The sequence below is a fragment of the Elgaria multicarinata genome, chromosome 2 (genome assembly GCF_023053635.1).
Source record: "Elgaria multicarinata webbii isolate HBS135686 ecotype San Diego chromosome 2, rElgMul1.1.pri, whole genome shotgun sequence".
Lineage (NCBI taxonomy): Eukaryota > Metazoa > Chordata > Lepidosauria > Squamata > Anguidae > Elgaria > Elgaria multicarinata.
The window spans coordinates 134,106,393-134,119,870 of NC_086172.1; the positions used below are offsets into that span (position 1 = coordinate 134,106,393).

General features: G+C 40.5%; 1 protein-coding gene across 1 annotated transcript in view; it reads left to right on the forward strand.

Moving 5' to 3' along the window:
* Positions 1-474: 474 nt before the first annotated feature.
* FMN1 (formin 1) overlaps positions 475-13,478 on the forward strand; it is a 145,923-nt gene continuing 132,919 nt past the window's right edge. Inside the window, exons 1-2 of the mRNA XM_063117745.1 lie at positions 475-2,128; positions 2,770-2,887. Coding sequence (XP_062973815.1) covers positions 557-2,128; positions 2,770-2,887 — 1,690 coding nt within the window. The 5' untranslated portion in view covers positions 475-556. The remainder of the gene's footprint in view (positions 2,129-2,769; positions 2,888-13,478) is intronic.

Consider the following 13,478-nt stretch of genomic DNA (forward strand, 5'->3'; position numbering starts at 1 on the left):
GCTTTTGACCACAGTGGGGAAGCTTACAAGAAACTTTCAGGAGTTTTCTGCTGACGTTTTTTGGTGAATCCCGGGCCGGCATAAGGAAGTAGCAAACTGCAAGTACCAGCTGTTCAGTACTAAAAAAACCAAACGCCTCTGTTGTCTGTTAACTGTACTTTCTAGTAAGTAAAAGGCTTCATGGAGCAGCAGGAACAGTAGGAATTAGTGCACCAGTCGGTCATGTTTTCAGCTGATTAGTTTGCAGCAGATTTGCCTTGACAAAAAAGGCCCTTTGTGTAAAGGATAAGTAGTGTGGCTGCTGAGAAAATTTTATGGTATGAAACGAAATGCAAAAACTTCCCGTTTTGCCTGTGTTCAAGTTGTAAACTTCAGCAGAAATTTGCATGTTGGACTACTGCACTGTGGGAATAAGAGCTGTGTGTGATCTGGAGCAACTGCCGGCCCCCCATGATGATTTGAGGTAATTGACTGAAAGATGTTGCCAGGGAGTAATCATACAGACATGAACTAGTATCTGTTCCGAGAATATTAGTGTCACTGTGACTTGTGCAATATGGAAGCAAATCAAACTTCTGACTGCAAGGAGGTCTCTGATCTAGGGAGGGCAACAGAGGGTGACCCAGACCAGGCTCTCTTCCCTAAATTTTCCATGAAAACACTTTTTGGATTTACAGCTAAATTGGAATCAGGAACTTCAACAGAACAAGCAGTTCTTAAAGGATTTCAAAATATCAATGGTCATTTTAGCAGCCACGTTGACAATCTGGAAGAGAGGTGCAGTATCAGTGGAGATGATGATCCAGGTATACTTCCAGACATGCTGCAAACTGAAAGCACAAGCAATGTTCACACTACTCCAGAGGCTGTTACTGGCAACATGTTTGCTCTGGAGGCTGATGCCCCTTCCCCAGGTGTCTTAGGTGTGGTTGACTGTGCTCCTAATGACTCAGAAGCTGTTGCTGGTGCCTCAGGAAACTGGAAGACGGATGCTGGCATCCCTGTTGACTCCAAAGTCAATATGAACACTGAAGCCATCGCCAGTGTCCCAGGTGGGGCTGGTGCTTTGGAACTGCAGGGAATGGAACAGAATGAACCATTTCTTTCCAATTCAGATTCTCCATACTCTCCTTTGTCTGAATTCAGCAAACAAGTCGACAAGGATTCCATTATTGTTCAGAGTGCATTGATTCATACAACAAGTGACACAGAGTCGGACAATGAGACTACAGACCCAGACAGTAATGAAAATGTAGCAAACAAATCTGTGTCAAATAGTGCTGTGTCTTTGGATGATAATGACCAAAATACAGAGGAGCAGGAAACAGGAGCAAGATATCAAGAAAATGAAGGTACTCTAAGTGGAGGTAAAACAGAGCAAATTCTACCAAGTTCTAAATTGCCTTCAATAGACATGGATGATATACAACAGGAAATATGTTCAAATGCCAAAAACATTACACTAAACAGTGAGGACAGCAGTAGCCCACCTTCTGCAGGAGAAGATGCTCAAGAGCCTGGAGAAGAGCAGGGATCTCTTGCAAGCAATTCCAGTACTGAATCTCCTCCAAAACCAGCTTCAAGTGAAAAGACTTTTCAGCTTCCTGCGTTCTTTAGCGGGTTACGTGTACGGAAGAAAGGCACAGAGCTGGATGAAACGGTTACCGAAATCAAGCAGAAGGACAGTGACTTGGCTGTGCTTAAATTAAGACAGCCTGTTAAGAAGGCCAATATTACACCTGAACGGATATCTAAAAGGAAACCAGGGGAGCCTAAAAATACTCCCACTTTCCTTGAACAACTCTCTCAACTCTTAGGGCCTAAAACTGAGGATAAAGATTCTGGTGAGGTAATATGTGAATCAGGGGGCAGTGAGGATGTCCAAGGAAGGAAATCTTCGAGTGGGGAACCCTCTTGCCCCTCTGAAGAGGTAAAACCAAGTCCTGCTGAGTCTGCGTTGGATGCATTTAAAGCTTTATTCACACGCCCTCCCAAAAAAGAGACAACTGCTGACACTTCAGAGCTGGAAGCGATAAAACGCAAAATGAGACACGAAAAAGAATCGTTGATGGCAGTATTTGAAAGGTCTAAATCAAAATCTGGTGATGGAGCGACTGATGCAAAACTAGTAGGTTGATTAACTCTCATGTATGCCAGGTCGGAAGTTTAGATATGTTTTTGATTATATGGTGGGTGTGTGGGTGTTAAAATAACCATGGCAAATTCTGTAGGATGATGGAACTGTGGCATCACAAAACTGAAACTGGGATAGTGCTCAGCATCACAACACTAAATTGTATTGGTGAACACGTTGTGTTAACAGCAGTATTATGTAGAGTGGGAAAAAGCAATTGAAGATGGTGGAAATACTATATGGACTATAATGTAGATTATTTGTAATCTACGTTATATCCCTATAGTGCAAAGTGTTCTGCATAATTTGGGTTGTCTATCCCTATAACAACACTGTGAAATAAGTTTCTAAAATGAACTGAAATTGAGAGATCTGTCTACAGCTATGTGAGTCTGTGGTTGAACTATGGATGGTCTTTATTAGAACCAACTAAAAGATTTCAAGGCGCTGAGCAAGCTTTCAAGTTCCCAATAATTCTTAGTCAGGTTCGACGTAAAGCCCCCCCCCAAAAAAAGGGGGGGAGGAAAAGGGGGGAGTGGAGAGAGAAAAAAGTATATGAACAAAAGTTGTTAAACGTTATAATGTTTTTGTGTTTTGATATATCCTAAATGACTATTTTGGTTTTGCTTCATTAGACAGATGTAATCTCCTCAGAACAGGATGACAAGACTCCAGGAAGACTCCAAACTGTCTGGCCGCCACCCAAAACAAAAGATGAAGAAGAAAAAGTAGGATTAAAATATACTGAAGCAGGTAATACAAAATGGTGAAATTTCTATAACTAATTTGAGGTAGTCATGTTAGGATTCTTGCACGAGCTCTTACACAATCCTTATATTATGCTTGAAAAGTAAAGTTATGTGTATTATTTCTGGTGCTGTAATTAATTTTCTGACAAGTAAAAGGCTGACAAGTAGGAATTTTGTTATATGCCATTCTCTTTGTTTATTCCATGCGAAATGAATACTTGAAATAAGTTTGAAAAGGGAATAAAAATGAGTTGCTTGTAGTTTTTGTACTAAAGCGTAAACCTATTCATGATATGACTGTTATAGTCAGTGAAGATACACCAAAATCAACACACTAACTCGTTGAGAATTTCTGTGCAACTTTCTTATTTTGAATATTGATTCGTCTATATATTTGCGTCTAAGAATGTCTGTTTTTCAAGCCCATGGATGGAGAAATACAACATAGCTTAATTAAATTCTTTGCTTAGGAGCACGTGAAAACTAGGGAATCAAGTTGCTTTGTTCTGTTGTTGTTGTTGTTGTTGTTAGAGGATTGCAGAATAATCAGCCGTAGCTGCTCAAAGATGGACCATTAAGTCGTATGTCATAGTTGGTAGTATGTCTTCAAGAAATGCTACATTTATCCGTTGAAGGGTGACTTTATTGCCTTTCTAACATAACTTGTCACTTACCTTGTATTTGTAGCTTGGTGCATTGTTTTAAAAAGCAAAATTATGCTAAGTTTCCAAAGAGCTGTGTATGCTCATGCAAGTAGTTCTATGTGCACTCTGTGGCATCCTGTTTTGTTTCCAGCTATAGCTCCTTGCATTGCATTTGAGGCTGCTCACAAAGTTTTATTGAGTCATGTAAGAAAGGGGGATACTTTTGAAACAGGACACTCCCCCTGAAGTCCTGCTACGCCTACACTGAAGCCTCCAGAGTAGTATGGAGTAACCCTGCGGGGAAGCCTCTCTAGCTCAGGCCCTGAACTGAGTCGAATCCAGCTTCTCTTCCACTGGAGGGAGCGTTCCCTGAACAGAGATCCACTTAGAACACTCCAGCTGGTGGAAAGTGGGTGGGGAGCTGAGCATCACTGATTCCCTCCTTCCTCTGCAGCCCCCAACACTCCTTCCCCGCTCCTTCAGAAACTTACCCAACAATAGAGGGAATAGAGGACTGCAGGGGAATGGAAATCAGTGAAGCTTGTCTCTTTCTCCATTGCAGCAGAGGGATTCCTCTGCTGGATCAGAAGCCTTCCACAAATGGAAGAAGCTCTTCTGTCTGCAGGAGGGGTGTTCTGGATCTAAGCCAATGTGTAGCTGTGCATAGCCTGGTAAATCCAGATTGCCACTAACTAATCTACATCTGTGTGGTGTTTTTCCAACTCATATACTCATGGCTGGTGTTTGCTGTCATCTAAGTTTCATCTTTTATTAGTGATCTGAGGAAAATGGCAGGAGTATACTGATGATGTCCCAGACAGCATCCATCCAAGAAACTTTGTGAATATACTTAGAAAATGATCCAGAATTAATTGGATGACCTCACGAACTGAAACAATAATAGCAATACATCTGAACCTGTAATCCATGGTTTGTGTTTATCCTACAAATCAGAATTGCAGGCCACTGTATGATCCTGCTTTGCAGTTCTGGGTAAGAGAACAAGCATTAACCCTAGAATGCTGGTTTGGATGTAAAGCCGAACTATGTTTTGCATTAAACAAAAAGTAACCAATTAAATCTGAAGCAGCACATAGAGGCTTTCCTGATTCATTTCAGTCATCTTCATCAGCCCCAGAATAACCCAGTTCTACCTCTTGTGATGCCTAGAGTTGTAGAAGAGCTACTTCCAGGGGAAGACAGGGACTCATGGTGAGAGAAGCAATGGGCACAGAGTATGTGTCTTAAGAAAATGTTTCCATGCTGAAGACTACCATGACTGGGCTGCCTTCATATCTCTGCTGCATGGTGTTTTTTTTAATTAAGGCATTTTATTTCTTTTCTTTTTTTAAAAAAAACCTTTTCATATTATAACAGTAGTAAGAAAATCTAGATGATGATTCATTGGAATGTTGCTAGAAAAGAGGTAGACCTATACCAGAACTTGTGTATAACATTGTTGACTGTTGTTACAATGCTTTGAGTGGCAATCATTAATTAGCAAATGTATTCTAATTCATTTGGAGCTTGGATTCTGACGTGGTATCATTACACATACAGTGACTGAAAGAGATGGGAATTTAGCAGTGACTCAAACCAAACAAGACAGAAATACTGTATTTAGAGGAGTTAGGCAGAAGGTATAGCCATCTGTACAGGGTATACATCTTACTTGTAAGCCACTTTGCAAGGGCCTCTACTCTGAAAGGTGGCCAAGAAATATTTTAAATAAATAAATAAAACTTCCATGCCATTTATACAAGAGATCTTGCCATCTCTGTTCACTATGGTACAGTTGCTCTTAAAGCCGATGTAGAAGATCCTGCTGTGCTGATCTAGCCACACATACCTGCATTATTTTCTTGTTTATTTCATTGTGTTACGGCTTAAGTTAGGGATGCTTGAGGAATCTGCACAGCACAAAATTCTTTCTAAAGAGCGATATCTAATGGTGTCATTCTACAAACTCCAATAGCACTAGCAGAGCTAAACTAAATCATTCCATTATGCATACACTTACACATTGTGCTTGCACAACCGGTTGCACAACTGTTGCACTTGCGCCAATGTAGCTCTTTATGTGGATTTTCCTCCTGCGCATAATTCAAATCCTAGTTTCTTCTAGTACACTGTCATTTGCATGGTGGAATGACACAGATGCTGCTCAAAATGTATATCCCTCCTATATCCATACTAATCTGAGCAATTAACAGGTCTGCATGTCTTTCTCTCAAGTTTATATGCCAGTCCAGATCTGAAAAGGCAGGTTTCTCTGTGGTCAACCTGTATACACATGTAAGAACATAACAATAATGCATGTAATTATTTGCGCATACAGTATGTATGTGTTTGCACGTATGTAAAGAAAGTATATTTTCAGTGCTTAGGTTAGACCTGGCACAATCCAATTAAAACCATAGAGAAAGCTGGTACCACATCTGGCCAGGGACAGAAAAACGAGCTGTAGATGCACAAAAATATTTAAGGGATGCTGAAAAAAAGAAGAGAGAATTAAGTTAGATTGTAAGGGAGAAGCCAAATTGAGTCAAGAAACGAGACTAGGATGCAAAAAATATATATTGAAAATGTGTACAAATAAAGATGTGTTAATATATGGCACAGGGGTAGTGTAAATACTTTAAATACATCTAAGGTAAATTTATATATGTAATTTTGTTAACTGATTCATAGAGTTTGTAGCAATCAGAATTATAGAAATGGAATGGAATTTAACAGGAAAACTGCAAAATGCTGATGGAACTAAAAAATGGAGATCCATCCATTTCTAGTTTAACTGAAAACCAAGAGTTGCCAAATAGCTCATTCCTGTCACTGTGCGAAAGTGGATTTGCTTACTTTCACTGCCTGTACTTAAGACCGCTTAGTGGTACATTTTCTCTTCATGTAGAATATATTTCTCCTGGTCATAGTAGGGATGTACTGAAATTTGTTTCAGTGAGCAAATCATTTGAACTTGCCTAGCTCACAATCCTGAATATGAATGGAAATGTGTTGGGTTTTTTAAGTTTACAAATTCCTGACTGTATTCGAAAACAGCACATTTTGAAGAATGCGCACTTTTAAATGTGATTATTATTATTTTTAAAATGAACATTTTCATGTTGTAGTAAATGGGGGGAGGGGAATTGTGCACTTTTTCCTATTCAAACTACATACTTTCCCCATTTGAACGAAAAGAAAAGCCAGTCACAAACAAGATTGGGAGCAAGACAAACTGAGCTACGAATTGTAGCTCAGAGAATCTTGGCAAACCCAAGCATCCCATTCAAAATGCCCACTTTTCCTGTTCAAGCAAAAGAAAAGTAGGTCACAAACAAGAATGGGAACGAAATGAACGAACTTCATCTCTTAAAATCACATCTTACTTTTTTAAATATAACATTAAATACGAAAGCTACAAAATGCAGTTCAGAGACTCTCATCAAATTCAGGCATTCCTAGTTCCCTCATCTCTAGGCTATAGCAATACCCAAATCTAACAGATAATATACTACTTTATCATTCTCCTTCAGTTCATTGTCCAGTAAGTAACACAATACATAAGCAGCTATGGCCATGCCATTTTGGTGTGGTGATGGTGTCTTTCTTTCGGCTAAAGTAGATCCATTCCACGTGTTAGGTTTTGGCCTAACTCTGAGATGGCATGGGTCCAGTTCAGGTGCAGATGGATGGTGATCAGAAGGGTAATGACATGATCACAAATGAGTGAGGTCAGGATCTGCTCAGGAAAATGAGAATCAAAGTGCCAGAGGCAAGTATGGAGTTAGAAGGCAGAATCGAATGGGGCACTTACACCCCTGCCAATTCTCTTGCATCCTGCAGATTCTGTTGCACAAGTGGTGGGTCCTGCCAATTCCACTGCGCAAGCAGGACCAACTGCTTAAGCAATAGATATTTAGTGCTTCCCAGAGGAAGCCCTGAAAGGTGTGGAAACACCCATTTCTCACTTGGGACAGGTTGCCACAGCTCCCTTATATAAGCTCCATTGAACTGCCCCATTCTAGAAATAAGCATTTTTGCTCCTTAGAGGGGTGTTGAGCTCTGACATATGGAGAGCTCCTTTTTTTACTCTCCTTCTGAAGTGCCATAGATTTTTACATTTTCTTAGGTTGTGAGCAGCAACATGCTACTTTCCTAAACTATTCCAGGATTCAGTTCCTATGTCTTTTATATTATACTTCCCAGTGGTAGACATCTTAGTAGAATAGAGTTTGTGTTGTTTTTGTGGTCTTTTCTGCATTTGATTTCCAAATGGTCTTGTGGCAGTGGCAAGCTTCGTGGAAGACACCAGATAGGATGGAGGTTCATGTGTGTGGCCCCTCCTAACACAATAAATAAGCACCTCTTTTGATGAAGTGAGCTTGAAAATCTACCTCCTTCTTGTACTTCATCTTTAAAAATCTATTCAATGGCATATTAAACACAGTAATATGGGATTGTGAGAACTGAAGTTGGTTCATTTCATTTATTCAGTTGTTCATTTCTTATATTTATATTCCACCTTTTCTCCAAGGATCTCGGGGTGGCATATATGTTTCTACACCCTGCCCCACCAATTTTATCAGTACAATTTATTATCCAGTTATGCCTGTGTGTCTAATTTGTTCTCATCCCTTCGCAACTGGACCCAATAAGCGCTGCTCTCGCAATGCATTATTTGATTTCAGGAGCATTTCAGTGTTTATGTTTCCCAGTGCTTAATTACATCGTTATTTGTTGCATTACATGTATGATAACTGTCAGCTCCTGCTTCTAAAGGACTGTAATTCTGTGTTTATTAGAATCTTCATATCTTTATTTCATTTTCCTTTGCTATGACTCTTATTCTCCCCCAGCCTCTCCTGCATTAGAGAGACAACCATCTAGATTAGCATAAAATTTGCTAAATATAAAAACATGTTCCATTCTGGGAGGCTATTGAGGTGCTGTGGCTTTGCATCTTTGCTGATAAGTTGGTAGAAGACCACATTCCTCATTACCTGCTCTACTACATACCATCATACAGCTTCTTTAGCTTCTGCAGTGATATTATTCCCATAACAATGTGTAGATGAAGATGTGGTGGACTGCCAAAGGACAATGAGGTGTTGCATATTTGTACTGCCTGATCTTTTTTATTATGTTACTTGCCAGTAGATAAATATTGAATATTTTATGTCTCATTTCTGACCAACTAGTTTTGAAAATTAATTACAATAATATTATAAAGTTCATGGCTTTTAAAATACTTTCAGATCCAATATTTATTAGAAAAATGACAATGTTTCTTGCTATAAAAGCAGAGGTTGTAATTTGCAAAATCTTCTGATAAAAAACTAATGGTAAAAAACAAAAAGCAATTACTGTTGGCTAGATGCTATTGTTGGAAATAATCACACTGAGAATTCATTTCACTTTTGTTGTTTTATGTAGCATTTTTCTAGTTAATCTGTACTTTTGCCTGTTTATAAACCTCTGCTCCTTCATTTTTAAGTTACTTCATCCTGCAGCAAGGTCATGCTGTCTCTATGGCACCTCAATTTCCATGGGAACAGACTTTGACGCTATAAACACTATTTTTATTTCGGTGTGTGTGAGAAAGAAGGCTGTGAGTGAGAAACCCCTTATTAAAACAAGCAAAAAATTGTTAAATATTGAGAATAAAACTGTATGTCACAAAAAAGTGGGGGAAGGATTTCAACAGTAATGTAAATTGTCTCGTAGGAACTTGCAATGTATTTTAATTAAAACAAGCTTGTTTTTCATTAAGAGATACATGAACTGACATTTTGAATGCAGGCTTAGAAATCATAACATCATGAATGTATTTTTTGTCCTTTATAAATGGAGAATTGTGAAGCTTCAGCCCACTACCTCTTTGATTGCAGATTATATACAACCCAAAGGAACATTTGATCCTTTTAATTATCCTCTAATTTCTGAGGAACTGATGTTTTTAATGGGCAATAAATGCTTGGAGGATTATTTATTCAGATGTTTCTATTCATTTGGCTTGACTGCAAAATAGCAGTCAGCCCTATATGTTTTACTTGTTTGGTCAAGTCAGGTCAAAATAACATTTAGAAAATACAGTTTTCTAGACAAAGGAAATGCAGTAAATCTAATCTCTTTGAATTTTAGCTAAGTGGTTGATTGATTCAGTATTGTAGAAGACTTGCTAAGTAAAGTGAGAAGATCAACACCCACACTTTTAAGATGGATAAGGGATGCGCTACACATTACATGCAAATTCATGGAATCCTGCCAGCCCTTTAAATTGGGAAGGCCACTTGAGTGAAGGGTGAAAGGGTTACGTGTCCATTTACTCTGCAGTGCCAATGGGTGCCTTCTGAAGCAGCTTTATCCAGTTTAAAAAAGGCCCACCAGAATGCTATTCCGTGATAATATTTGCAGTGTAGTTTGGTTCCAGTTAGGCACTGGTTCAAGGGAAGAAGTCAAGGGATTTTGCTAAAAGATAAACTTTTAGGTAGAGTTCCTCAGATTCAGTCTAAGAAGCTATATGTTGTTCACTATTTTTATTAGTGATCTAGGAAGGTGATAAGGAACCATTGTGAATATACTTACAAAATTATACAGAATTAATGGGGTGACCTCAAAAACTGAAATAATAATAGCAATACATGTGAAGCAGTAATGTGTGGTTTGCATGTGGTTACCAGAATTGAAAACCCATGTTTGATGCTGCTCTACAATTCTTGCTAGGAGTACAAGTGTAAGTCATCACTTGCTGGATTGATAGCAATACCAGGGAGTAGCAAGTTGAATTCTGAACGCAAAGGAATGGAGGGAGTATTGAAACTATGGCATGTTTTCAATTCTCCAAACTCTGGGTAATCCTGAATTGACCCTGTGATGCTTAGGATCATGCTGTATGATGCAAAGCAAGTATCCCTTTATTATCGCTTCTCTGTTTCGAATGGGCAACAGGAGTGTGAAACGTGTAAATGGCATGCCTATTTAACCTTGTTAAATGTTTACCAGCTGGGTGGTAATTATTTGCTGTATTGTAATCTTGAACATTTGGCACTATAACAGGATAATTACTCAACTTACCATGTGATCTGGCAGCTGAGTAATTTTTCTGTAAACAGTGAGACAGCAAGGTGTTGACTAAGACAGAAATTGGGATGCTGCTGCCCAGCAGTGTTGCTTTCATTCCTGTCTTACTAAGGCCTTAGCTAGACGGGGCGAAAACCCGGAGCGATCCCTGGGATCATCAATGGGCGTTCACATGACGCAAAGTGGATCCCGAGAACAGGGAGGAATCATCCTCCCTTGCCCCGGGATCTCGCCCTACCCTTTAAGCCCGGTTTTTCCACAACCCCGGGCTGAGCCCGAGACCGCAGAATGTGTGGCCGGGCGTTGCGTTTTGTCCCAGTTCCTCGCAAGGAGCCGGGACCTGCGCACGGGGCGCAGAGCTCCTCAGGAGCACTGTGCCCATTGGGAGTGGGGTGAGTGGGGAAAATAGTTTTTTTTAAAAAAAAAGCTTATCTTTTGCGCACAAGCACTTGTGTACATCTTCCCCTTTAAGAAAAAAACCCAAAATGTCGGGCATTACACCTCTTCCTCTGAGGTTGTCACGCGCCGCTTGTAAACAGAGGGGGGATCTCGCGATAAAAACATTGCGAGAACTTCACCCCTCCATTGCGCGATAACAGGTAGGTCTAGCTAAGGCCTAAGAAGACATGAGTTGGGGTGGGACAGGGAGTGTGTGTGAATGCAGCTTGAAAAATAAATGAGTTGTAGATGTAGCCTCACCGGTTGCTGGCATACAAAGATCAACTAGGTAGTTACTCAGGTGACTGTTTAACACTCCTACATTTATACAAAAGTAACTTTGCATCTTTTCTGTGCAAGTTCCCAATGTCTGTTGAAATCAATCTTACCTGTTTTGTCTTGGTTTTCTAGTAGCTTTAGCAAGGTGCTAATATCTATAATAACATACATTGAACAAATCCTGCTCCCATCCGTTAAATGTTGTAGGCATTGGATTATTGTAACCCAGACATTAGAAAATTTAAGAAATGCAGCATAAGTTGCAATATACACAATTACCAACAATTGCATCTTAACTCTTCTTCTTATGTTGTTCGGGTGAATCATGTTGTTGTGTTTTAGAGCTCCATCAGATGGGGTAGGGTGACCATATGACAGGAAAAACCCAGATTTGTTAGGATTTTTGGTAACAAATCCATGAAGGGGGGAATTATGAAATTTGAAGGAAAATCCAGATTTTTCCCATCCTCCCCACCAAAAGGGCAGCTCTACTTTAATGAGAATTAACAAAAATGCTTACAGCTCTGCCAATTTTAAAGATAAAGAGATGAAACTTGGCGCCATGATAGCTGTTAGGTAGGGCTTTAGCCATGCCAAGTTTGAAACAGATCTGTTCATCCTTCAATTTTTAGGAATATTTTAAAGTTTGAGTTTTTAAAATTAAGTTTGTCAAACATCCTCTTTGGAGTATTTCACATTGAGAAATTTCAGCCTTTGGCATCAAGGGGATCTCCAGTTCTTAGTTAAGAAGTGCTGGGTGGGCAAGGCAGCTTTCCTATAATAGATTTTGTGGTCAGTCGGGCACCTGCACCTCAGCAGGGGCGAGGCATCCACAGATCAAAATGTGAGAAAGGAGAGGTCAGTCAAAGCATTCCACAGGACAAAACAGAACAGAACAGAGGCCTTTTTCTCAGAGTTCTACATCATGGGTGATGAAGGGTCATCCTTAGAGAAACTCTCACGACCAATAGTGAGGTGCCAAATGAAAGAGAGGCTCTCATCTTTACAGATGCCCTGTTGCTGCGGATGTTGGAACCTGGCATGTCATTGCTTTACTTCGCAACCCTTTCCATTCCACTTCACTTTGTTCACTTGTAAGCTAGGCTATGTCTGCACTGCTGGCACGCAATGCAGAATGTTTGAAGTGTGTGTCAGAGAAAAATAGATTTGAGGCTTTGCCAGGCTGGCATATCTCTTAGCTGACAGAGTTAGACTGAAGACACAACTCAGAGATGGCTGTTGCTGAGCCCTGAGAGGCTGGCATGCCTTTTAAGAGCATCTCAGAGTCCAGTGTTGGTGCAAATGGAGGTGGCTGGTGGGGGAGTTATTTTAAAACTAGAGTCACCAGAAGTGACCAAGCTATAAGCTAGCACCCTACCCCCGGCCACATGGTACAACTGCACAGCCTGGCTGGACTGTTCAGAGACTTTGGCAGAGAGAGGGGGGATTGTTTGAGACTGGAAGCTGAAGATGTTGGCTGGCTGGCATAAGGCAGAGAGGCTGAAGGCAACCCAGATGCACCTGTAGCTTGGCCCTGAGAGGCTGGCTTGCCACACGAAGTGTTTCAAGAGTGCATCACAGTCAAGTGTTTCTGCGGGAGGAGAGGAGGTGGAGGCGGCTGGTGCTGGAGGTTTTTAAAGTAAGAGTCACCAGATGTGACCAAGCAATAAGTAATACCCCCGGCCACAAGTGTGCAGCTTGGCTGGACCGTCAGGAGACTTTGACAGGGGGAGGGAGGAGATTGTTTGAGGCTGGAGGTTTTGGTTTGGCTGCAGTGATTTAGAGAAAGAGGCAACAGAGGCTGCCCAGACTACCCAGAGACAACTGTTGTAACGTAGCCCCATGGTGCTGGCATGCAACGCAGGGCATTAGAAAGAGGGTCTCAGAGTCACGTGATTGTGCAGAAAGTAGACAAGAGTTCAAAGCCTGGATGTGCAAAGATGGTGCCCACTCATGAGCCTTGAGAAGCTAATGTATATAAGTGAGAAGTGTGAATGGGTGAAGTAGTGTCCACCATCCACAGCACCCACCCTAATGTTTGAGTAAAGAAACTTGTGACAATCATACACAAGTTTCAAAACAAAATTGAAATTTAAAAATAAAAAAGTGAGGCAAGCCCTGTTAACAGCAACTGCAGCTTGCAGCAGAGTAAGG